This window comes from Fusarium proliferatum (assembly GCF_900067095.1).
Source record: "Fusarium proliferatum ET1 genome assembly, contig: FPRO_scaffold001, whole genome shotgun sequence".
Classification (NCBI taxonomy): Eukaryota; Fungi; Ascomycota; class Sordariomycetes; order Hypocreales; family Nectriaceae; genus Fusarium; species Fusarium proliferatum.
This window is the reverse complement of record NW_022194790.1, coordinates 5,449,367-5,474,524: the sequence shown is the minus strand read 5'-3', so window position 1 is coordinate 5,474,524 and position 25,158 is coordinate 5,449,367. Positions and strand designations below refer to the sequence as shown.

Sequence of the window (25,158 nt, the reverse complement as noted above, 5' to 3'; positions counted from 1 at the left end):
TGTCAGTTTGACAGAGATCGCTCTGAGTCGGGGTGGTCGAAGCGCATCACTGACATGTCCTTGGCACATCGTAGGGCTAGCCTTACGATGCTACCAACGTTTCATCATCACGATTATGGGAAACACGTAGGCACAGACTATTTGAGCATACCTACTAGACGTAATTTGAATATAAAACATCAAATTTCTATGATGAAGTGCGTCCAACGCTGTTATTGTTGGTCATTCTGAGGTTAAAAACAGATTGCTCATTTGCACTATATATTTCACTACCCTACACCTAAGGTACGTAAGTGGAGTATTTCTCGATTTCACACATGTTCTCCAGACCATGATCAATACTCGATCTAGGCTGACTGATCTCATTCAGCTCCAGGACGTGTGTAAAAGGCTACGTGGTCTGGTTTGGACCTATATCATTGACTTGAGCTTTCACGTCAAAGTAATTAGCTGCGAGAAATGTGAAGCCGAAATCGATATTTGATTGCGAGGTTTGGGTGCATCATCTCACTCTGCGATAAATTGCATCCTTTACCTGAGCCAGGATGATAAGGAAACAAAAGACTTGGTAAGACTTCGGAATCTCGAAATCATTCTCCAAGCGTTATGGAGCCAATGCAGAGCCTCATTGTCCCACCGCTGAAGCCTTAAACCTTGAGCCCCATCAACATTCCAGTGCATCGGCAATCGAAACTTTACATTCCAACGGTCCTCAGCCCTATTTACAACTACCGAGACTTATCTGAGATATATCGAGCATGCATGTAGATAAATTTGGGAGCTGCGAACTATTCTCCTGTTAAGTGTTCTCATCAAAAGTTCATCATCCACACACATTATTTTCACAAGTAAGGTCGTGAGTCAAGTTCGGCATACTATTGAGGGCGCAACTCCATCCGGAATTGAGGCAACGGGCCTCAGGATAGAACCGGTAAGATCATGTGTAGCTGAGTCTAGGATGGATCGCCTGAGGAGAATGAGATCGTCTATCATGGTCGAACGAAAGCGACAGGGTCGACGGCCACTTGAGAAACGATCATAGCACAAATCCGAGCAATGCAGCCCGTTTCTGATATGAATTGGGGGTACCTATGGTAACGCCTGGAGCAACGCACGCCAGATCAGAGAGCAGCTTTCTATGCCAAGAGCACTATCAATCGAGGTCAGCATTGTGTTGTTGAGACAGCCTTTCTGTTGCCTCTGACGCTGGAAAGTCTATCGGGCCAGGAGGATCAGCGCATAATATTAGTATGAGTCACAAGGGAAAATAGATCCAAGCCCGAAAGGTATAGCATATCGTTGACAAGGTGATGAACCTCAATAGTCAGAATAATTCAAAACAACAACATTGCTGGGACTGACAGCTTCTTTAACTCAGAGTTCACCATGTACTACCTCCAGCGAAGCTTGACAGCACCACACCATCATCATACTCCCATTGAACAAAACAGCAAACTCAGGAGCCTCATTTCCGCAAATCCCAAGACTAGCTTCACAAGCGCAACGCAAAAGCCCAGAATAGACGTGAGCTTGGCCAAGACAAGCTATTCGCAAAACTATCAATTCCAAGTTTCGATAGCTCGACGCTTCGACCATACCATGCCGAACCCCTGCGCTCAGCTTGGCCTCGACCTCTAGAGGTCAACAGGGCTCCCCTCCCCTATCTGGGGCAGATCATCGGGACGAGCAGAGCTTCCTTCTCGGCTCCAGTTGTGGCAAAAATGTCCAAGGCACCGGTGCGTGCGAAAGCGAGAGTGAAGATGAAAAAGACATTTAGACTAGATTACTCCGTAGATGACATTGCTTTTTCACTATACGATGGGGCCCGAGCACGGGTTGCCAAGGCATAATGGGCTGATAGGAAAACTCAGTGTCTCCGTGCATCAGTCATCAGCCATCACTATGGAGATAGTCGCTGAACTGTAATGCATTAGGCCAAGACCTGTTAACGAATGCCTGAATCCTCTGCATCGATAGCATGCTCCCATGACGAAAGGATTCCCCTTTTCCATACGGATACTGCAGGCCAACACAACAGCAACGGCCAACGAAGAGCTCACCAAGAAGGGAAAAAGCAGACTTAGGCGCGGTTTGAGAGTGACAGGCCTGCATGGAACTATCACCGTTGGCGTGGTGCGCTAACACAAATCGTCTCCGGTGACAGGGGCAGCATTGGTAAAGCAGAACGAGAAAGTGGACTACGCTTTATATGGGGAACAGAAGAGGCGCGATAGGAAATAAGTACATACGATCTGAGGTTATTTCGCACTGGAATGCGGCTTCAACCGATAGAACGTGTCGTTTTGTATCGTCTTGTCTCACAGCGGGAGATGACTCTCCACTCCCGCAGCCGCTGGGACATGTCGAGGCTTGGAGTCGTTGAATCAACTTCAGTTGAGGAGAGCGACAAGACGAGGATATTAATTGGTCCCTGGGGCTATCGCGTGGTAATGGGCAAGGATTCCTCAGATCGTGTTGAACCCTTACGATTCTTGTGCGACAAAATGTCACCTCGTAGGTCATGTCCCTTGCATTATCGCGATTTATCCAATTATCACCGGCAAGGTATTATTTTATGAACAAGGAAGAGCACAGCTCAGGGGCAAGGATAGGGATTCTTAATGGTCCAATGAGATGAACTAGATTGTTGGAGAATTTGCGAATCAACCTCGGCGCATGGATCCGAAAGCACCGACCGTTTATTCATGCCAAAAAGTTTCAGTCGAATCGAATGACCGGACGATGTCGAAACTTGACACTTCACAAAGGGTCCTATCAATCATGGATTATTGCGTATTATCGTCAACGAGTCTTCCCCAGTATAATATCAGTGCCACCGTAAATAAGACGATTATAACTACCACTACCGGTAGCATGACAGCCACCGTCAGGAACGCTTTCGCATCGACTCCTCCTCTTTACCCCTAAAAAAAGAAAATATCCATTTATGCAGATGCATAAAACACACCCTCTCGTATGCACGCAATTGCTTGCGACGGCTTAACGCCAAGTGGGCGAGTCACGGACGCCAATTGGACTCTAGAAGACGCCACAGCGCGAATGATGCAAATTGCACCGCTCTCGTAGCGCTTCCCATGGATTCTTTCAAAGTGCCCAAGCCACCAAACAACCGGATCTTTGGATGCCCGTTTTTTTTCGTGGCAATTGGGTTCATCCTTCTTTAATCTCCCCCTTGGATTAATGCAAGCCTTGATAAACCGTCTATGACGCTTGGTTGTGTTTCCGTGTGTTTCCTCTCCTTTGTCGGTGTCATCCACACACTCTGGAGATTGCGGACGCTAAAATCTGCATGCTGTCAGGTACCCGAACTTTCAGTGTTGATAGTGCGATGGCCATTGGTAGGGATCAACAGGCACACAAGATGGACGTTTTTGGTACCAAAACAGAATGTGAAGGCTGCGCAATGCTATAAACGGCATTTGATGAAGATGAAAGAACCAAAAGAGGACGAAAGAGTTTTCAACAGTTAAACAATATCACCTCTTTTGCTCTAAAGATACTCTTGATCGAGAGTAAAGAAAGAAAATAATGGAAGACAAAACGTCAGCTCTATAAGTTGGTGGAGTACAAGCAAGTCATCATGAGGGGCTTCTTTGAAGCAGACCAAGGAAACAATTCCCAGTAAAACCAACGGCTTCTTCGGTCCTTGGGAGTTATGATGCTACCATTCATAGGCTATCATCACGATCGATGAGATTCCAGCAAAGATCTCGGTGATCGTCATGACGATCAGTGAAAATTCTAGATGCCAAAACTTGGAATCTGTGGTTCTTCGGTCGTTGTCGCTCCGTAGGTTAACGTACTGTCTGTCACTGCCTCTCACTAACAGAGCCGATATGGGTTGCTTAATTTCCTATTCTCCATATTGCCCCGGAGAAGACGATAGAGTGAATCACTGAACGCTAAAAATAACAAACCTTCTTTGAAGCTAGATCCAATGGCCGACAAAGGCTACCAGAGGAACAATACAAACTGCCGATGACTAACAACGTGCGATTATTACAGTTGCATGGAATTATACAGGAAATGAAGGACACTACTCCGTACCCCTATCAGTAACAGCAACTAGGAAGCAATAGACAGCCTCAGCTGCTGGGATACTCCAGAAGGTTATTCGTATTAATCAAGGTTATCGCGAACGATTTGGTCCAGCCTCGAGCTGAAATAACGAGGTGTAATAGCGCCAACCATCGAAGAACCGGATTCTTTGGTGCGACATCCGACGAGAAACTATTGCTCAGCGACTCGTCTCTACTAGCTATTCCAGCTTTAGGCCTTGCAAGGTTGAATGTTTGTAAACGTCTCCCCGGCTCAGATAGACAGAAGTCCTTGTATGTTAATCCCAGTATCGTATCGCTCCACCGCAGCTCTCGGCGACTGCCTCTTAGCGACCCCCGCTAACAACGCCCAAGGCGGTTAGTTTAGCCACGATTTAGTCAGGGGTCAGGGGACCACCCCTGTGGAGACCCGACTCAGCGCACCATTACCCAGATGGCTAACGACTTTCATCGTTCTTTGACCCGCACGCACTTTGTTCAACTGTTGCTTTTCCAACAGGCGCCTTTCACGGCCAAGGCCGGGCTGACGGCACCAGAGCCCGTCATTTACAGCACTGCACTGAGCAGGGCACCCGTTCTGGATTAGTTCCATCTGCTCATCTCTCACATGGGTGTGAAGCCCTGCTCAATAGCGCCCTAAACTAACGCGAAGCTCAGGCACACTATCAAAATCTGGGTATGGGTCACCCACCCACGCCCAACGGCCCACGCCCGCGAGAGGATGAGAAGAGAGAGAGAGACAGAGAGAGATATGGGGGAGAGAGGCAGGGTAGGGGATGAATGGATGGACGGACCAGGCTCACTCGGTCGTTTCTTGCATATAAACAGCATCCTCCGACCTACATGGGCATTCTTTTCCTTCCCACTCCTCTTCTTGTCACTCTCTTATTAAGTCTTCGCGGAATATAAGTAACTCTTCAGAGTTCTACCGCAGTCCATTCGTTCATTACTGAATCTGTACATTCTTTCCAACATAATGAAGAGCGCTGTCTTTATGGCCATGGCCTTTGGCCTGGCTTCTGCCAACATCTCCCCCCGATACAACGATCTCCCTCCTTCCACGGAGACTTGCGAGTGTGATACCGATGACCTTTGCTACCAGGCTGTCCACGCCGTCGGTGCCACTTTCTGCGACGCCATCGAGAGCTGTGATCTCCCCTCAGCTTGCGCTGACCGTCAAACTCTCCAGGAGGCTTGCACCTGTGTCCTCCCCACTACTACCACTGCTGCTGCCGTCTCTACCACCGAGACTGCTAGCACCGAGGCTGGTACTGCCACAACCGCTACCACTGAGGCCGAGACTGCCACCACTGCTACCACTGAGGCTGAGACCGCTACTACCGGTACCACTGAGGTTGACACCGCTACAACCGGAACCGCCACTACCAAGGCTGACACTGCTACCTCTGAGACTGAGACCGAGACTGCCTCTCAGTCTACTGAGACTGCCACTGGTGTGACCACCGAGGCTGCCTCCACCACCACTGCCCCTGCTGAGACCAACACCACCACTGAGGAGGAGGACTGCGACTCTACCACCGAAGAGCTCTCCACTGGCACTGAGACTGCTACTGCTCCCACCGGCACTGAGACCAAGACTGAGACTGCTCCCACCGGTACTGAGACTGCTCCTACCGGCACTGAGACCAAGACTGAGACTGCTCCCACCGGTACCGAGACTGCTCCTGTCAACACTGAGACCAAGACCGAGACCGCCCCTACCGGCACTGAGACCAAGACCGAGACTGCTCCCGTCAACACTGAGACCAAGACCGAGACTGCCCCTACTGGCACCGAGACTGAGACTGCTCCTGTTAACACCAAGACCAAGACTGAGACCGTTCCTACTGGTACTGAGACTGAGACCGCTCCCGTCAACACCAAGACCAAGACCGAGACCGCTCCTACTGGCACTGAGACCAAGACTGAGGGTGTTTCCACCACTGAGGGATCCCACGGTACCCAGACCACTGAGGCTAGCGTCCCTTATACCGTCCCTTACACCACCAAGACTGTCTACACCACTGCTGTCCACACCTACTCCAAGTGCCCTGACTACGTCAAGGACTGCCCTTACGGAACTCACGGTCCTTACACCGTCACTGAGACCGTTGCTGTTTCCACCACTGTCTGCCCTGTGACTGAGGAGCACCCCAAGCCCACTGGTTACACCACAAAGACCGTCTACTCTACTGAGGTCTACACCATCTCCAAGTGCGCCTCTACCGTCAAGGACTGCCCTTACGGATCTGTCACCACCAAGAGCTACCCCGTCTCTACCACTGTCTGCCCCATCACCGAGGAGCACTCCAAGCCTACCGGCTACGCTCCTCCTGAGTACACCACCAAGACTGTCTACTCCACCAAGGTCTACACTGTCACCAAGTGTGGCCCTGAGGTCCCTAACTGCCCTTACGGTTCCGTCACCACTGAGACTGTCCCTGTCTCTACTACCGTCTGCCCTGTCACTGAGGAGCACCCCGCCAAGCCCACTGGCTATGCTCCTCCTCCCCACAGCACTCTCTACACCACCAAGACCGCCTACCTCACCAAGGTCTACACCGTTACCAAGTGCGGTCCTGAGGTCCCCAACTGCCCTTACGGCTCTGTCACCACTGAGACCGTCCAGCAGACCACTGTCTACGCCACCGGTACCAAGGAGATTCCTTCTTACCCTACCGTTGTCGTTCCCAAGCCTGAGTACCCTGCTCCTAAGCCCGAGCACTCTGCTCCTGCCAAGCCTGAGTACCCTGCTCCTAAGCCCGAGTACTCTGCTCCCGCCAAGCCTGAGCAGCCTGAGCACCCTGCTTACCCTGCTCCTCCTGCTAAGACCGAGACTTACCAGGCTCCCGCTCCCAGCCAGCCTTCTGCCACTCTCCCCTACCACGCCCCCACTGGCACTGCCCCCGCTGTCGAGGTCACTGCCGGTGCTTCTCGCTTCGGTGTCGAGATGGCCGTCGCTGCCGCCGGTATCTTTGCCGTTCTTCTGTAAATGCATCATGGAACATAAAACTTTCCCTTTGCTGTTTATTTATTACAAACATAATAAGCTTCACTATGTACATAGTATGATTTAGACGATCTTGGCTCGGCCAAGTAGTGGTAGAAAGAATGGTTACGATTTTTGGATAATATTGTGTAATTTTGTTGTTGAAGATACCACATCATCAAATTATAGACATGTCTTAATACGTCTTTGTTCCCCGTGATTCCCAAAATATCTTTTTACTCACTCGAATAACTTACTGACTGCTTCATGTCCAAGTCCTTATCTCGCAGCTCAACAGCTCCGCCGTTTATCACGTGAACTCACTTAATCCCTTGTCGTCACTAGTGTCTCCATGTGATACCAGTTTTCCAAAACTCTATCTCCTTCGATTCATCATGTGGAACAGCGCTAGAACAAAGAGGAGGGGGTGAGCAAAACAAATTAGGGGACCGTTTCAACCGGATCGTTGGGAACAGAGACAGGGCGGGATTTTCCCCGAAAGTCAAAAAGGCTTGTGGCCGTTGAGGAGAAAAAGGGGAGACATGTCTCTGCTCTGGAATGCGGGAAGCAGATAGTGGTGTGTGGAAGGGTTCTAGAAAATAGGCGTGTTTGGAATGGAAATGTGGCTTTTGATTGCGGTGTGAGAGAATATCGGTGAGGATGGCGAAGACAGATAAAATGACAAAGGACGCCAGATAATAGGTTTAGATAGAGAGCCAGACAGGCAGAGGATTATGTTGGACTGTTGTCAAGTTCAGGGGTGTGTGATAGAAACATTCGAAGGTTTAAGAGTACCCGTGATTGGCTCTTCAGCACGAGACAAAGGGAAGCAAATAGCTCCTTGAACGAGATCCATGAGTCGTCCGAGTTGTCTCATCACTCAATTCTCCCTTTGTCCCGTCACACCCGCAACGTTCCAAGCGATGGCGTACTCCGCAGTGTCTACGTACCAGCTATCACAAGGAGGATGTGGTGTCATCGATGGCTTCAAGGTTTCAACAGTCAGCCACGGAAGAAACGATGTCGTGGCTACAAACAACTAACCGATTCTACCGCTAAAGTTGATAAATGGTAGCTGGATTTATGGCGGGGTAGAACTGTCTGGTTTTTTGAGGTCGGATGACTTATAGAGATGTCGAGCGCGGCTGTTTCAACTAATGAGGCGGCGAATGCAAGGGATGATGACATACATGGCGCGCTTGGAGGGAGACGTTTCAGAGAAGGGATGCAAAGGGGAACCTTTTTTGATAATTGAATAACTCGGAATATTTAATGAGCTCTGTTAGAGATAATTCACTCGATAAATTAATACATGAAGCACACGATCCGTTGTACGTCTAGGTGCTCTGTATTGTCCGTTCAGTTAATCCAACCCTAGCCGTTCAGTTGGCCCTTCAGTCTCGGCACTTCCATCATCGTCAGTATCAATTCAGAAATTACTCTTGTCCTCAGACATATTGACATCATTACTCTCCGCTATTGATAAAGGAAGAAGCAGCATTTTGCTGAAATACTGCATAGATGTTGGTGGTGATGCCGAAAAGCCTCGCTGGTGTGGCGCAAGGCTTTTTGTGCCTGGAGCCACAGTAAGCACAGCCGTGATCTGCGCCTCTGCATGTGTTCCACTGATGCCAGGGCAGCGACCAATGTTCCCTCTGAATTGACAGGTTCGGCTCTAGTTCCGTGCCGGAGAATTGAATATTTCATCATTTAATTGATCAGATGATTAAGAGTTTTGACGTAACTATATTCATGTTCAGACTATTGGAATGCCCCATATTAGCAGTAATTGGTGGGAACTGTAACATGGAGCCCTGTAGCACTATCAAACGGCCTGTATTATAGCTGTCTACGGGAATGGCCTCAGCGTCTTAGTTGCAGATTAGATTATCTCCCTCGTCTATCTCCAGATCACAAACGTCAATGCATCGGGAACGCGGCACTTAGACCTCCTACGGACTTATGCTCTCTAGCTATCCATTTACAGCACATTCTGTCTCACCCAAACATCCATTTGTAGCACTCGCAACCTCTTTCCGAACAGGCCTCCTGCGAGCGCTGAGGCGCAGCACCTCTCCCATTCCACAGTCTGCTGCAGGTTATTTGTGGCCCGCCGGCCTGTTCTGGCGGCCATCTTTTTTCTCATCACCACTGCCCTCTAGCGACCTGACCTATGACTCTGGCCTACGAGGGAGCTGACTTATAAGCTTGCGACTCCCGTATCAACCATCAGCATCATGACAGCCTCGTGAACTATAGCTAAAGCAGCATCGGAATTCCTCTGATTGCCTTTTCTCCATTTGTTGTTGATTGTGAATCAAAGCTCGGCGCAATGAACAATATCGTTGCCTCGCCGTTTAATCTCCAAGTTCCGATGTCATCTGCTTCGCCTAGCGGATCTAACAATACCACAACTGGAAGACCGCCACTATGGACACCTTCGTCGCGACGAAAAGTCTCACGGCTTTATCTTTATACTACGCTCCCTTTGGAGAAGATTATGGCAGTTGTTCATGCTAAATCTCCCGATACTCCTGCGCCTGGGTATGTGCTTCTTGACGTTGCGCTGTGGACATACACTAACAGTTGTATAGTAAAGATTCCGCCCACAAGACACTCAATGCGATGCTCAACAAACAGCCACGATGGCTTCACCCCAAGACCGAAGATGACATGGTTCGCCGATTAGAAGAGCTGGCTCTTTCTCCTACACGCACCAGCTCAACCCATAATTCCGTCGCATCTCCAACTCAAGCTTCTGGACCTATTCCAGCTCTCAACGCTATCCCAACGCCGCATCTTGTTCGAGATCCCGGTACCAGAGTTTCGCTCGAGGTTCCCCCCTTTAATCAATATCCGCAGCAATATGTCCCAAATAATGGAACGGCCGCTCAAAGACAAATCCAACAAAATCAGGAGGACAACAGTACGTTTCGAAACTTCTTACAGCGACCTACATTCATGACTACGTCGACGGACTGCACTACCGGGAGTTTACGGCAAATACTCAATGACTATTCACATCCGTACGTCAAGACTGTTAAGCGCCTCATAAAGCGATATACAGCGCCCCTCAACCGTCGAGGAACCAGTCTATCTCCCATCTCGGACGAGGAGCCGAGTGTGGCATCATGGCTCAACGATCGTGACGCACCAGTTCACTTGCCCATGGGACCTTACTACCTCCCCGGAAACTTCCTCTGCCTCGACGAATTTGCCCACTATACATGTTTTCCGCAAGATGAGATCCATCAAAAATTGGCTTGTTTCTGCCGCCCTATTCACGAGATCGAAGAGCCGGCTTGGATCACAGCACATGGCCCTACCCAAACTGGCACCAATGCATTATCAGCTGCCATCCATGGTAGATTATTTGAAGAGCGCGATCAGTTTGGACATACGGCACTTCATCTCATGGCTGCGCGATTCTTGTCGGATTACCTTTTTCAAGCGATCATCTCGGTTGAGGCCAACGATGTCCTGAATGTGCAGAATACAGCGGGCCAGACACTCCTTCATGTATTGCACACTACGTGGTTTCTGCCTCAAAATCAGAAGTTGCTAAAGCAGTTGTTGGATGCACTCGCCCACAAAGGATTCGACTTCAGTGCGCGCGACTGCTATGGACGCTCATTCTCGCATATTCTCTTATTGCGGGTCACACCACCTGAGCTACGCAATTATGCACTGGGACTGTGCAGTGCGACTAGCTATCAGAAGAGGGACGCCTTCAACGTAACACCTACCTACTCAGCCATCCCCGAGCCTGGATTGGGTATCAGTAGAGCCAGCACACAGGCTATGGATGTCGACGCTCCAGTACCAATGTCTCGACAAGCTAGCATCGCTGATCCTTGGCACTTTGACGATATCCACGAGGAGACACAACTCCTCAAGTACATCAATGATGCGGAACTCAACCCTCGACTCGAAGACAATCAGGGTCGTAATGGACTCCATTGTCTCGCAGCCGCCACACTCAGTGAAACCAGTATCACGCAAAAGTACTACCTCGATGAGAACGGTGCGCCAATCGACCGAAGACGCAGAAGGGACAAGACTGTTAAGAACTCGGACTCGTGCACCGATAGATTACAATTCCGTCTTGTTCTCCTCCAGAATCTCCTCGATGCAGGCGTCGATCCAAACCACTGCGACATCCACGGCAACACACCCCTAATGGCCTTCGTCGCTCAACTCCCCGAAGATGACGACTACAAAGTCGGCCCCGATATCATTCGAGAACTCATCGATTCCGGCGCACAAGTCAACGCTCGAAACCGATCAGGCGAAACAGCACTACACGTAGCTGTTCGCTGCGGTCACAAACTCGCTGTCAAACAACTCGTTGAGAGCGGTGCATGTGTTCACGTTCGTGATGCAGCAGGTAGAAGCGTGTTGGAAGTCGCGGATGTCAAGATGAAGGGTTTAAGAGGTCACGATGATGCAGAGTATGCGCACCTTGAAGCGTGCAGGGCGTGGCTGAGTGGGATTTCAGGAGGTGCAGTGCAAGAACCGACTGTACTTCAGGAGTGGGAGGTTGTCTTAGGTAATGAGAGTTGAAGAGTTGATGGTTATATGTGTGTATATGGGGTTTGCACTTATGGGATGGCGTTGGGATAGAAGCGGATACCAAGGTGTTATATGGCAAAAGAAGGTATAGACTTGCTTTCACTGTACATATAGGGACTTTAGATCTCCTCCACAGAAATCAAGAAAGAAGTAAAAGCGATGTTTTTCCCAATACCACGTAAGTTGTTGGTGACAGTGTGTTCTGGGGCAGTTACTCTGCCTATCCTCTGGTGGCGGCATACGCCACGACGGCGCAGCAAACTATCAATAGACTGAGAAACCGGAGGGATTACTCTAAAATTGGGAGAGATTTTGTAATAGAAATCTGGTACTTTTCAGTGTCTCCGATGCGATTGATGAAACCGCTCGTGAACCTCATTGGCGGACTTTAGGGCAGCTTCAAATGGTTCCTCCAGGCCTTTCATCCTATGCACTTTCTAGTCCAAAAAGGGATCTATAAACGCATCGATGCACCTTTGCCGTCATCATGCAGTACGATAATACCCTTGCTCTAAAGTCCGAAAGGCCAATCATATTGTGAGTTGATTGAGACAACCTTTGCTTTCGGACATGTTGGCGAAAAAGCGTCAGCATCGGCCCCTCCTACGCCGATGGCTGACGCCAGCCGCGATGTACTGCAACACCGCACTTCATTTTATTCGTATGCACCATACAATCTCAACAATATCAATTTCGGACTTTAGAAATGGTTTTCAGTATAAATATCGTGGGAGATTCCCACTTGAAAAGACATATCATCATCGACACTCTCAATTCAAAACATACACTCGATAAAACACTACAAAACACAACTTGAGCATTCATCAGCTATCAATTCAATCACCATGTCTCCTCACTCTACTTCAACCACCACCAACGACCTCGTCAACGAATATGCCGACATAATCAAGGGCAAAACAATCCTCACAACCGGTGTCACACCCAATAGTCTCGGTGCAACCTTCATCCTAGAGACCGCCTCCAAATCCCCATCTCTTCTCATCCTCGCAGGCCGCAACGCCTCTAAACTCCAAGAAATGTCTGAAGCCATCACTAAAGCCAACCCTTCCGTCAAGATCCGCTCTCTTGTAGTAGATCTCGGCTCTTTAGCTTCGGTGCAAAAGGCCGCTGAGGAGGTCAACAGCTGGAATGATGTGCCTAGCATTGATGTCGTTGTTAACAATGCTGGAGTCATGGCTATTCCGTATACTAAGAGTGTGGATGGCTATGAGATGCAGTTTGCTATTTGTCACCTTGGACATTTTCTTTTGACGAACTTGATCATGGATAAGATTCTTGCTTCGGAGTCACCTCGCGTTGTCAACATCTCGAGCAATGGTCACAGTCTTGGTCCTATTCGCTTCGCTGATCCTCACTTCAGTGTAAGTCATCTAATCTTGCAAATTGTACCATACTAACTTCAACAGGACGGCGAGCTTTACGACCAATGGAGTGCCTACGGTCAATCCAAGACTGCAAACATGCTCTTTTCCGTATCTTTGGCTCAAAAGCTAGGAAGCCGTGGTCTTCAGTCTTACAGTGTTCACCCCGGCCTCATCCTATCAACTGGTCTCGGCACACATCTAGACTTTGCCAGCATGGACGCTGATCTCGGCACTTTCAGTAAGTCAACTCAACATACTCCATACTCCCACTTCTCTAGCTAACAAACCCAGTCAAATCTCATCGCGCACGTGGTAACTCTGAAGGGTGGACAGCCATCCCCCCTGTTCCCGTAGAAGTCGGCGCTGCGACCCATGCATTTGCTGCTTTTGACCCCAACATCAAAGGTGAGATGTTATTTCCAAATGTGTATGGATAAATACTAATATCAAATAGCAAGCAACGGCGCTTATCTCTTGGAGGCGAGGGTTGCTGATCCTTTTGTTGATACTGTCAAGGCTTGGGCGCGAGATGCTGTTGAGGCTGAGAAGTTGTGGAGGCTGAGTGAGGAGCTTGTTGGGCAGAAGTTTGGATACTAATCGCTGAAGGTTAGTTTTTAGCTTGGAGACAATACGGCAGAGCTTGGATTGAAAATTATAGGTAGACTACGGAGTACAATTGCGTTAGATGATCGTAATTGCCGCTTAATATGATCGTTTGCTTCTTATCTACCTCATCCTCTACTTTTTGCTTTGTGATCTGTGTGTTTGTTCTACCTTTAGATGCCTTGAAAGTGGAACGCCGCAGACAAACTACTTTAATGCATAAGACTGCGCAATTTGATTTTTTTGATTATTTTGCTCACTTCATCATCTATAATGTTGAGGAAAGTGTCTTCCTCTCAGCGGTTATAATGGCGTGTCACAAAAAGCCAGCCATGGATCTCATGTCGTACGCAGATGGAGATCTGACGTATAGCTTCAAAAATGCAGCAACGATACCTTGCGCCAATCTAAGCTTTATATCTCAATTCAAATAGTAAAAAAATGCCGTTATAAGCCTTAGCAAGTGAAATAACGAATTGTAGGCAATAAAATCGAATTAGGTTCTCACCTGACAGCTCGATATGACCCGTCAAGGTGCGGTGGCATGCGTTGGTTGGCGCATCTTCCGAAGCATTGAATCATCAGGGTAAATGCGGTGAAGCGCTTTACACAAGCCAAATCACGAGGCAAGAGATATCGCAGGACATACATGTCAAAGCGTAGCAAATGAATCTGATAATTCAAGCAATATGCATTAATGATATTTCACAAATTGCAGCCCCTCATCCGCTGAAACTACCTAGCCCAGGCAGCGCTGATACTGGTGCGTTGTGGCGCTGAGCTGCCTGTTTAGCGGCTGAACTCTGCATACCCAGCACCCAGCACCTTCTCCTACCCGACCTGACGGGAGGTGGCAGACTGGCTGTGACTGCCTGCTTCCCCGCCCATCACGTCCCGATTACTCACTGGCCATTGATATGAGGCTTCCGCTACTTCTCCAACCTCACTCCATCATTTTTGTTTCTGCAACACCATCGATACTCTGTATCTTCACTTTCTCTTCACTTCATACTGCTCCGCCGATCGCTTTTGTTGCGTCGTCTTCGCTCTTTTGACCGTCCGTCTTTCTAATCTACACCCCTCCTTCATGATCGCGAGATAGCGATAAGCTCATGGCCCACGGCTATCATGAGTGCTCCCGAAATTGCTAATGCCCACGATGGCGTCACCATCCAACATCCCCCGGCATCAAAGGATACAGACCCTTCTACAGAGGCACCTATACAATCAATAGAGACTCCTCTCAAGTTTCGAATACCTGAAGATTGCCGCACCTTCTCGCCTTTTCCTCGCCTGCCGCCAGAGATACGTGCCCAGATATGGCAAGCTACCCTGGAGACTCCCGGCATGCACTTTCTCAAAATCGACACCGACTGGCACCCGGCAACAGGGCTTGGGAAATGGTGGCTCAAAGAGCCGATTTTCCTCCACGCAAGTGCTGAAGATCACGATGATGACGTTGATTCTGTGGCGCTCGAGGTCAGAAAAGAAGCTCGCCCTACTGCAAAGGTGTACGGTACACTGAAGCCTCTCTACCCCACTCCCCAAGCCGACATCTCTTATTACACGAATCTCCATCAACAGCTCGCCAAACTTTCTGTCACATGCAATGAAGCTGCCGCTGTAGCTAAGTCCCTCACAAATCGGTCTACGACTTTCCGCCTTAACACTGGCCGGATCGTTAGCCTCAACTCCCCCTCGGATGTCATCTACCTTGAATACGTCCCACCTGAAGTCTACGAAGACAGCATACGCTTCAATAAGGTTCTGAACTGCTCAGGGCTCGATCAAATTCGAAAGGTCGCGGTCAGATATTGCCACAAATGGTATGAGAAACAATCGCCCAGGCGATGTCCAAACTGCGGCCTAATCCACAGCACTCCTGATAGAGTCAGGTACCCGAAACACTTATACAGGTTCTTGGCTCAATATCTCCCCAATCTGGAGCAGTTCTTCTTTGTCGATTACCTCATTCTACGTAAATCCGACCTCAATGCTGCCACAGATCGCTACGGGTTCCAGAGAGACTTGAAAGGTAAGCGATAGATGTCAGAGGCTTGAGACAATAGCTGACCTCATTCAAGCGAAAACAGGCACATGCAGGTTCGAGGGTGGGAACAGAAGCTACTTCGAAGCGGACACGCAAGATTGGACTATCAGCTCCCGAGTTCTTGAAGTCAAATCCTGGCTGCAGGAGAACTTTGTCAAATACGCCAAGTCGAGCAGCCTGAGCGCCCACAAGAACCCAGAGCAGGTCGAGTTTAGTGTTCTTGCTTGCGAATGGAATGTTGAACCACCGTCAGAGCCAAAGAAGGCATTGGCGACACCGGTTAAGAAAGGAAGAAATAAGAGAGCCAATAGCGAGGAGCACACTTTATCAAGGACGAACCGACGAGGATCGACGCCAACGGTATCGCGTCCTGTTGCCGATAGCCTCCCACTCGACGTGGCTATCAACTTCCCGTTCGTCTTTGACGCAGCTGGCAGCAACAATTTTGAATTCACCTTTTCTATGTCCCTATAATGACTTTGCATGGATTTTATTTGGCTTTTGCGAGGAGTTGAGGCTAGCACTGAGATTTGGGCTACAAGAGCCAGCACTTTGATGCTACAGGAGGACGACGAAGCACATCAACACCAGAGTGCTCAGCCATGAATTATCGTTAAAGAGATTAGATTAACTTAGAGTATAAATTCCCCCATGAACCGGCACCTTAGATCCGAATTCTACGTCTACGACTTACTCCTACACTACGAAGTTGCTTCTGTAATTCCTCATTTCCTGTATAGCAGAGCCAGCTGGAAATTGTTCAGTAAATCCCCATCATGGTGAATTCGTCCAACATATCCTTTGTTATCCTATTAATCTCCATCAATTTGCCTGGCCGCGTCGTCCACCCATCCTCCACATCTCCTAGCTCAGTATTCAGCATATCCCGATAACGCTGATTAGTCAACAGACCTGTCCAAGCGCTTTTGCTTGACCATGCACTAGGGAGTCCCATGAGAAGATTCATCTGACTCATTATGTGGCGAAACATCTCGGAAAAGAGGACGAATTGGGTTGACGGCTCGATCAGAGGTACTTCGGCAAACGACATGGGAGCGGCATCGATGAGGTCCTGGTGTGGATCTGATATTGAGTTGAATATGATCCTGAGTACAACTTCAAGATGTTTGATGAGTTGCACGTAGCAAGATATTATTAGAAACATGGTCGGTGAGTCGAATATAGGGGGAAGCTCGGGTGTAGTGCTTCCGGATGTTGGTGTCGCTTCACCCGACGAAGAAGCTATCGACTCAGGAGATTCCGTGTTTGCCTCAAGGGACAGCATCATCCTGTTTGTATGTGGCTTGCGACCTTGGCAATACACAGTCCGTATACCGAGCTGCCGATGCAGTGTCTTGAGGACAACAAGGTACTCCTGCGCCGCCTTCAAAACCACCTGGATATTCTGATACCCATTCTGCCTCTCCCGATCCTCACACACAAACGCACTCAACCGAAAGTCATTCTCAAGCTGCGACACGAATTCCCATCCCCGGTGGATATCGACATTAAGTTTCGACAACTTCTCGAAAACCTGCATACTGGGTACTATGATCTTTTGCTCGATCTCGGGTGGATCAAGCTCTGACACAGAAGGCCACGCATCCATGGGAAACGGGAGACTTTCAGGCGTATACCCGCAAAACGGATCAAGATTCCAAGCCGTGTCGTCCAGTAGCGCTTGAACAAACTGCATATCCTCAGCAGGCCTGTGAAGCACCATGTCCTTCTTGGGCGGTCTGCCGACGCGTCGTTGCAGGCCGGCCTGACATGTCAGGCCGAGACGGGTGCAGCGGGCGCATGAGGGCGAAGAGAGGGACCGTGAGCAGCGCAGTTTCTGCCGGCGACAGCGCTCGCATGCTGAGCGAATTTGATTCGGGTGCGTGTGCATTGTTTGTTTTGGTGATGAGTTTTTGAGAAAACGGGCTGATGATGAGTGAGACGGACGTTCGGAGGCTTATTGTGGGGCGACCGGAGGCTTTTGGGGAGTGGAGATACGGGAGGGACGGGAGGGAGGCGGGGCCGGGGTGTTTAAGCTTGGGTTGTGATTTGTTCGATTCATAATTAGATGACGGTTTTGGATGGTGAATGTTTGAATGTATCACATTATCCGTCATTAAAGGGTCTTTGCGTGAGGAATTGTGACGTGGCAGGGACGGCTGAGAGCCATTGACCTGTGAGTTGTTGGTAGAATTGAGTTCTGACGGCTGTTCAAACGGTTGAGTGTGTCATTTCCCGCCGGTGTGAATGTTGGGAAGCCTGGCCTGAGTGGAAGCGGGTGGGCAACCTGGACTGTGATCTCTGATATTTGCAGTGGTTTAAAAATTGGGAATCAAGGACTTTTGCTTGTTTGGCTGCATCTCATCTCTCACGGCTCCAAGTGCGTGTACAAAGATTGAAGCGTTAATTGCTCAGTCTCGGGATGTGATGTGATAGATGCGATATCAAATCTGATATCTCACGGGAACATGCCTGAATACACCACAGCTCCCGTCAATACAACACTCCGCCACACGGCAAGGCATGTCACCTCATCAAGCACAACTCAACATTTAGGACACAAGAAGTTTTCTCTTTTCTCTTAGCCCATCAAAAGTTGATGTAATGAAGAGCTCGGACTTGTCGTCCAGATATATAACCTCTTCTTCTTCCCGATTTCATTTCTGTTCTTCAATTATCCCGCCCCGGGCTTCCCTCGCGGTTGTGCTGGGGCAACCCCCTTGTGACGATGCTCTCGGTCTCTGACCTTGGTGCTGAGTCTTTTGTTTTGCCGGATGTTTCAACTTCGTCTGCTGAAGGGAGTTAGAATATATGATGGCTCTGATGCCAGGGTTGACGGCTCTCTTGCCATCGACTCCCTCACCATCGACCCGCTTACTATCACCGCCGACGACAATGTTTGACGACAACGAGCTTGACGAAAGTTCGTTGCGGGAAGCGGTTGGTCTGTCTCTCCAGAGATGACCCAAAGGTTCGTTGATCGTTTCTTTTAGTTTTCACCATTTGACTTGACAAGTTTAGCTTTGCCAAGGCGAGTTACCATTCTTCTTGAGGGATGGGGTTAGGGGGCTTGTTCATCCAGCCCCCAACACACTTCACGCACCCATCACCCTCGAAGATACGCTGATGACGGGGACTATGCTCTGGCATAGCTTTCAAATCATTGTTATCACTTACTATGGTAAGGCTCAGGTTCTTCAAGTCTGACTCTGGTAATGTCACTTGTCTATATCGTCCTCCAAGCCAGGAACTCCATGCATTCCATGCCTTGGACGGATGATCAAGAGACTTTACAAGATGACAGATTGTCATCGACACAGACAATTGGTGGTATGTTACACCTTTTACTCTCTTTGCATTCATTATATTTAACCTAAATCAGGACCCAGAAGCCTGGAGGACTAGGCTCAACTGCCTGTTGACAAGCATCGAGACCTTTGATGCTTACCGACAAGCAGGATCGGCCGAAGACGTTGGAAAGTGGCAAGCTGCCACTGATTCGGCGCTCATGTCCCAAGGTGGCCACAACACAGGGCCCCATACAGACAGCCATGGCATGGGGAAGTGGATGACGGTGTCCAGTCCTTGTTAGTATCTGATGGGTCTTCTTGTTGTTGGACCTCCACAAGAAGCACAATGCCGTACCTGGACCACCAGGAGTGGGGGCACCACCCGTTTACCAGAACTACACTTGTTGGGATGAGCGTTAGGGGTTGTTTTGTCCCAGCTTATCATTGTGGCAAGTGGCCTCTGGCACTCAGTCAAACCTAGCCTTCTACTGTGTGGCCACAACGGGGAGACGATCAAATGGCCCCTGGGACTCGCCAAGCCTTATTTAGACCTCAACAACAACAAAGTACTGTTGGCTTGGGGTCTGCAAAGTCTCGTCAACATTCTCACCAACCCAATCCAGTACTGGGCACCGCTACCGACCAAGCACATCCACCATGTCTCTCCCTTGCTGGATTGCATTACTGCCTCGGCCACTTCATAGTTCACTACTTAGATCTCAGCTGCCGAAGGGATGCCTACGTCTCAAGTGAGGGACACTGGTCTGTTCAAGGCTATGCCACCTACTGCATGGACAGAAGACCACCGCAGTCCCAAGTCTCGTCTACATATCATATGAGAAACCACAATATGGCTTTGACCAGTGTGGCGTTGATGAAGCTTTACACCGAAGGACATGAATCCCAGAGCCGTTTCAGGCCCGTGAGTCCTTGATAAAAGGCGACCAAGACACGAGAGATTGTGAGAAGCACCACTGCCCTCAGTATCTGATCCAGGCACCTCGCAGGCATCGATTTGGGTACTAAGTGTCGGCAAAACAAGATCCCTCCGCTGGAAGAAGAGGAATCAAAGTGATCCATCTTGATCAAGTCGAGATACAAAGCGGAAATCCAGCGGGCCAAGTAGCGAAAATATACAGCAGCCGCTTCTGACCCCTCGGAGCTCTTCGGTGAGCACAACCTCTAGTCAAGCTCAGGGAGTTCATGCCCTTCTGACCAGAATGAGTCTGAAGTTTCATGATGGAGAACCAAGCTCAACATCCGTAACGGTGCAGCTTACCGGGAAGCCCATGTTTCAGACCAGAATGAGCCTGCAAGCTCGAGCACTCAAAAAGTCCGATTTTCAGCGGATGTGTAAGGCATACCCTGGGCTCCTACAGTCAAAGAGTCTTCTTGAGCATGATCAGACAGATGGAGGAGTTTGAAGTTCTGATAGTCGACATGATCAACGGAGACACCGACACCAACGTTAGCACTTCGTGCCCTCTGCCTCACAGTACGAGAGCTGCTCCTACGTGATACGAAAACGCAAGCACAAAGTTTCCAAGCACGCCACAGGCTCATGCAACAGAAGAGTATCAAGTACAGCGACTTCATGCAAAATATAACCTCAGGGCAAGTATACAATGGTGATAACAACCAGCACGAGTACGAGATCGGACTCTGGTACTTCTCAACCGGCATGGCGTCACAAGGCTGCCCTTGAAGACTCCTCCCATTCCAGCCATTTCTCAGCAGCACAGATGTTACCGGATAGATGCTGCTTACACAGGGTATGAGCCCAGCCCGCACCGCGATCACAGAGGAAGGGGGCAATGGTCTACCCAAATTCGATCTCCAGACCTTAAGAACAATATTCGAAAAGGCATCACAAAACACATGGACGTACAAGAGACCCTACAATTTAGTTGAATGGAACGTCGACAAAAATTACGAACAGGCTCTGGAACGCATCGATGACATTGAGGCTGGGAGAATCTGAATACTATCTCTGACGACGAGGATGTAGAGATCATCATGTCTTCACCAGCAAACGCCCTCTAAGCTGTCACTTCGGGACGCTCCATCAATTGCATTTTGGGGAGACTCTCAGAAGGACCCCAGGTTCAGGTCAGATCAGTGGCTCTCCGAAAAGGAACATTTCTTCTTTTAGACCTTATTGCCTCCGATCGTGAGCCAGGATGCGGATTAGAGTCGAACCTGTCCATCTACCGCTCCCACAACCTCAAACACAACAAGGCGGCGAGGCTCGTCCACAGCCTCACATCGAACCAAACGCTGAAGAGCCTGGGTTTCTCTGCCGTCTTAGCAACAGTCTACAACATCTTCTCAACAGTTTCGGAAGACTTGTCATTGGTGTAGAAGACATGATCCCAGCCACCGTGTAAATTCATTCACAATGCTGTCCGCCTCACCGGATTTGCTATTCTGCAGTACGGTCGCTGGAAGTACCAGTACTTCAATGGACGCCTAAATGGGTCAAAAAGATTTCGGTGATCTTAACAATCCGTGACTCAAAGGATCCCAATCTGGTGAACACGAATTGCTGCAACTCTCCAGGCGGGCATACGTATTGTCTCCCGTATCTAGACCCTGCAAAGTACCCGAACCCAAGCCTGCCGGCAAGATCGTTGGGAGATGCTTTGCCCATGCTTGCCCTTCCCTGTGGTATTCCCATTCAAAACCCTGCACAACAGACTGAGAGTCGGCGAGTTCGATTAGGCTCGTATCATAACTGTGAGGAAATGGTGTCACGGGCTGGATACGAATGGAAGCTTTTCGAGACGATTGAGGACTTTTTCAAGTCTTACATCGCTTCAACTGTCATCACCGCCGATTTAAGTGACGTTGAGATCGATGAGGAATCACCCTTTCAATAATCACCACCGGGTGATTCAGTTTCGGCGCACCCAAACCCCTACGCAGGAAGGACTACAGATCAGGTTTAATGGGAAAGTTCCGCCTCCAAGAGCTAGCCAGCAACTTCAGCAAGACAACAGAACATTCCCTTCAGTCCACCGGGGTCCGATCTGAACCTACCACCAGTTCTCCAGACCCCTTTCGCGGGCCGTCTCCCCAAAAGGTGCCAAAGATGCACCGCAGCTTGGGACTGGCTCCTAGGAGTAAACGGAGGAGCAATTCAAGGATCTCATTGGTGAGATGGTGTCTCTACAGCAGAGCATGTCACTCAATGAGCACCCCCACCTCTCGGCGACTACGCTGAAGTCATGAAGGTTGAGCATATTAACCCACGGCAACGAACTTACGGAACCTGCTCCTACTGGTCGCCCTAAATGGAGAGATACGGCAGAAATTCTGGGAAGAGTGATGACGCTCGGGCACTCGGAATCTCACTTCTTGGAATGATACGAAACCTCGCATATCGTTGCAATCAAATGGCAATGGAAAAGGAGATTGAAGTCCTCCAGGCGGCTTTCGTCTAGATCTATAAGATATACGCCCGCCCAAATAAATCTACATTGGATTGTTTAGTTTAGTCCAGGCTCGGAGAGTTCTCAGGACGACGACGCTGTGGTGGCTCATGCTGGTACGCCCGACGTGTCAAGATTGACAAAACCTTCGCTCCACCAGGAATGAGCTTGCTTGTCTTGACCTGAGCACGATATCATTGGCTTGTTCATCAATGAATCCACCTGCAAAGAAACCCCATCCCCGCGATTCAAGTGCCGTCCTGTTGTACGATAGCTTCGTTCGTGACCAGTCAGATGACGGCAAGAGATTCGCCATACTGAGAAATCAGGCACCCTAGAGAGAAAAGAATCTAAGGGGCAATTGCTCGCTATAAAAGAGCCAACAAGAGCAATCCTATCAATATACTGAACATCGGCATTTATAAAGATAACCCAGTTCCTGCATGTCTTGCAGACCGGATGGATTACAAGCTGATGGACCTCTTGCGCACTGACAATGGCAAGCTCGAAGAACCGCTTCTTCATCAGTCTCTTACCCAGCTGCCTCGATATATATTAATGTGGCTGTGGCCGCGGATGTTGAGAATGATGTTGAGGGCTCCAAAGATGAACAATTCGACCTAACTATCAATATACAGTAAAGCTTTGCCATTAACAAGACGAGAGACAGGCTCCAGGTGAGCCTGCGAAAGGATCATCTTGAAGGCTATTCCTTTGCCAATCTACCTCGATACGACCCAACTGATAGGAAAGGCTTTGAAGCGCGTTTCTGGTGCAGAGTTGAATGAAGTTGCGGAAAAGGTCGAAAAGAGACAGCTCTGCGGTATCACGTTAACGGCGCTGAGGGGACTCAAGCGGAGTTCGATGAACCGCCGTGGATTTCAGAATGCATGAAGTTGGAGAGACCCCGGCAGGTGCTTCGACCACTTCACGATTTCCCAATGTGCATCATTGAGGAATAGGTTATTCGAAGTTGAGGTTAGCTAATGACTTAGGTATCAAATCCTCGCTGTGGTGATGGTTTGGCTGAGCCATTCATCTTTGGAGGCCCTGATCCTCGCCTTCGTCTTGCAAACCCCAGCTTCGTAGGCTAGGGTTAACCACGTGGAATCGGCTTCAACATCAAAATCTAAGAGCTCTTGCAAAAAGAACATATGAGTCCAACGAGCTCATAGATAAGACGGCCACTCTCTAGCAAAGCATGCATCTGAATGAGCAGAAACAGCGGTGGATGTTCTTCAAATCACAGAAGCAGCATAATGCAAAGGGGAGGGGGAATTATCAAGATAATATTTGTCTCCTATCAGCCTACGGGTGGCACTACACGTCGAAGCCTCCTGTTTCTTCCCCCCGAACTCAGCTTTCGCATCATCGAAGAGTCTGAAGAGACTTCCATCTGTCTATCGATGTACCAAAGATTCCATATCACGATATCATGGCCTTCGCCTAGAGGGACACTTGGAAAAGCAAGGATGGCGCGGTTGGGGCTTGTCTCCAACTTCAAGGAAGATGCAATTCTCGTCACCCATATGAGGCGCCCTCACCGTTCAGAAGAGAGCGTCGAGCACCGATTTGAATTTGAAAAACTCAATGATCAGATCAGGCGGGCCAGTGATCTTTCCTCAAAGGATATTAGTCGCTACTAGTGTCCATCCTCCAACTTGGTCGTCGCCAAGATCTGCACCTATAGTGAACATACCGCAGGAAGCCAACCCATGGCAGTGTACAGGAACCCATGTGGCGCAATCAAGCGAATCCTTACCCCATGAGCCCCCCAAACCCCAATCTCACCGCGTATATGCGAGGGGTTGGCCCCTAGATATTTCAAAGCTCCTTCACCCTTGAGCATTCTGACCTTTCGTTGAAGCCTCTCCCTCAAATTGAGGCCCAGATCCAGACCTATCACCAAGAACAAATGAGCGCCGGCTCCGGCTGGCAATCTGATTCAATCTCACCAAGGTAAGGCCCAGAAGGCTATTCATCGTTTGAAAGCCACGATCAGACACCCAGTACGTGAACAGATGTGCAGACAATTCACCAACAAAGATATGCGGACAGCACATCAGCAACTACGCACAGGGGTGGCAGCTATGGCCCCAACATAATATCGCCCCAAGCTCCTTGAACCGCACGGCTCGTACCTGAGAAACAACACATAAAACCCAGACCATTGCCGAAATGGCTCAAAACCACGTTTCAGAGAAAAGGAAATACTGCCCTAGTTCTATCAACCTGACCCAGAATAACACATGGCCGAACAAAGCTCGACCTATGGCTGAACGAGGTACTTTGGCAGCCGGGCAAGAACAAGAAAAGATCCCGTAGTGCACCTGCATTCACACCGACTGCGGCTGGCCCTGAAATTATCGCCAGCCCCAGTCCACTTCGTTCCCTTCAACCTCAAAAGAAGAGAGATTTGCAGCACTCGAAGTCCACGAAGCCTGAGTTTAGCTTCACCGTGAACTGAAGGCCGATAATAGCGGCAAGAATGCACCAAACCCGAGATGAGTGGGATAGGAGTGAGTTCGCCGCTATTGTTATAAACGAGGTACGCTGGTCAAGGCAATAAAGAGGAGGAGTTTCCTCGTATTGTCGAAAAGCGCCTGAAGAAGACCGTCGTGCTTTTTGCGAAGATGGCTGACAAGCACCAACTGAATCAGGATTCAAAGGATACTTCTTTATGAGCTCAAGCAAGGTCTCTTGATATGACCTCTTTGTTCAAGCTCACCGAAGGAGAATTTGCTGAAAGCATTGGCGTG

The 25,158-nt window shown here is 49.3% G+C and overlaps 7 protein-coding genes across 7 annotated transcripts; 6 read left to right on the top strand and 1 right to left on the bottom strand.

Moving 5' to 3' along the window:
* Positions 1–5,055: 5,055 nt before the first annotated feature.
* FPRO_00313 (uncharacterized protein) lies at positions 5,056–7,071 on the top strand (the record flags this gene model as incomplete). Its single annotated transcript, XM_031225530.1, has 1 exon — positions 5,056–7,071. The coding sequence occupies one exon, from the start codon at positions 5,056–5,058 to the stop codon at positions 7,069–7,071; it is 2,016 nt and encodes a 671-aa protein (XP_031076157.1).
* A 2,329-nt stretch (positions 7,072–9,400) lies between these two features.
* FPRO_00314 (uncharacterized protein) lies at positions 9,401–11,631 on the top strand (the record flags this gene model as incomplete). Its single annotated transcript, XM_031225529.1, has 2 exons — positions 9,401–9,612; positions 9,663–11,631. 2 exons carry the CDS (start codon positions 9,401–9,403, stop codon positions 11,629–11,631), a joined length of 2,181 nt encoding a protein of 726 aa, XP_031076156.1.
* An 854-nt stretch (positions 11,632–12,485) lies between these two features.
* Positions 12,486–13,622, top strand: FPRO_00315 (uncharacterized protein; the record flags this gene model as incomplete). The annotated part of the gene is made up of 4 exons (XM_031225527.1): positions 12,486–13,022; positions 13,068–13,263; positions 13,317–13,430; positions 13,480–13,622. 4 exons carry the CDS (start codon positions 12,486–12,488, stop codon positions 13,620–13,622), a joined length of 990 nt encoding a protein of 329 aa, XP_031076155.1.
* Positions 13,623–14,756: 1,134 nt separating this feature from the next.
* On the top strand, positions 14,757–16,152 carry FPRO_00316 (uncharacterized protein; the record flags this gene model as incomplete). The annotated part of the gene is made up of 2 exons (XM_031225526.1): positions 14,757–15,663; positions 15,713–16,152. 2 exons carry the CDS (start codon positions 14,757–14,759, stop codon positions 16,150–16,152), a joined length of 1,347 nt encoding a protein of 448 aa, XP_031076154.1.
* A 286-nt stretch (positions 16,153–16,438) lies between these two features.
* FPRO_00317 (uncharacterized protein) lies at positions 16,439–17,569 on the bottom strand (the record flags this gene model as incomplete). The annotated part of the gene is made up of 1 exon (XM_031225525.1): positions 16,439–17,569. The coding sequence occupies one exon, from the start codon at positions 17,567–17,569 to the stop codon at positions 16,439–16,441; it is 1,131 nt and encodes a 376-aa protein (XP_031076153.1).
* Positions 17,570–18,492: 923 nt separating this feature from the next.
* On the top strand, positions 18,493–20,673 carry FPRO_00318 (uncharacterized protein; the record flags this gene model as incomplete). The annotated part of the gene is given in 7 exon segments (XM_031225524.1): positions 18,493–18,618; positions 18,700–18,859; positions 18,871–19,008; positions 19,137–19,252; positions 19,450–19,890; positions 20,111–20,321; positions 20,441–20,673. 7 exon segments carry the CDS (start codon positions 18,493–18,495, stop codon positions 20,671–20,673), a joined length of 1,425 nt encoding a protein of 474 aa, XP_031076152.1.
* A 2,985-nt stretch (positions 20,674–23,658) lies between these two features.
* FPRO_00319 (uncharacterized protein) lies at positions 23,659–24,045 on the top strand (the record flags this gene model as incomplete). The annotated part of the gene is made up of 1 exon (XM_031225523.1): positions 23,659–24,045. One exon carries the CDS (start codon positions 23,659–23,661, stop codon positions 24,043–24,045), a length of 387 nt encoding a protein of 128 aa, XP_031076151.1.
* Between the last annotated feature and the right edge of the window lie 1,113 nt (positions 24,046–25,158).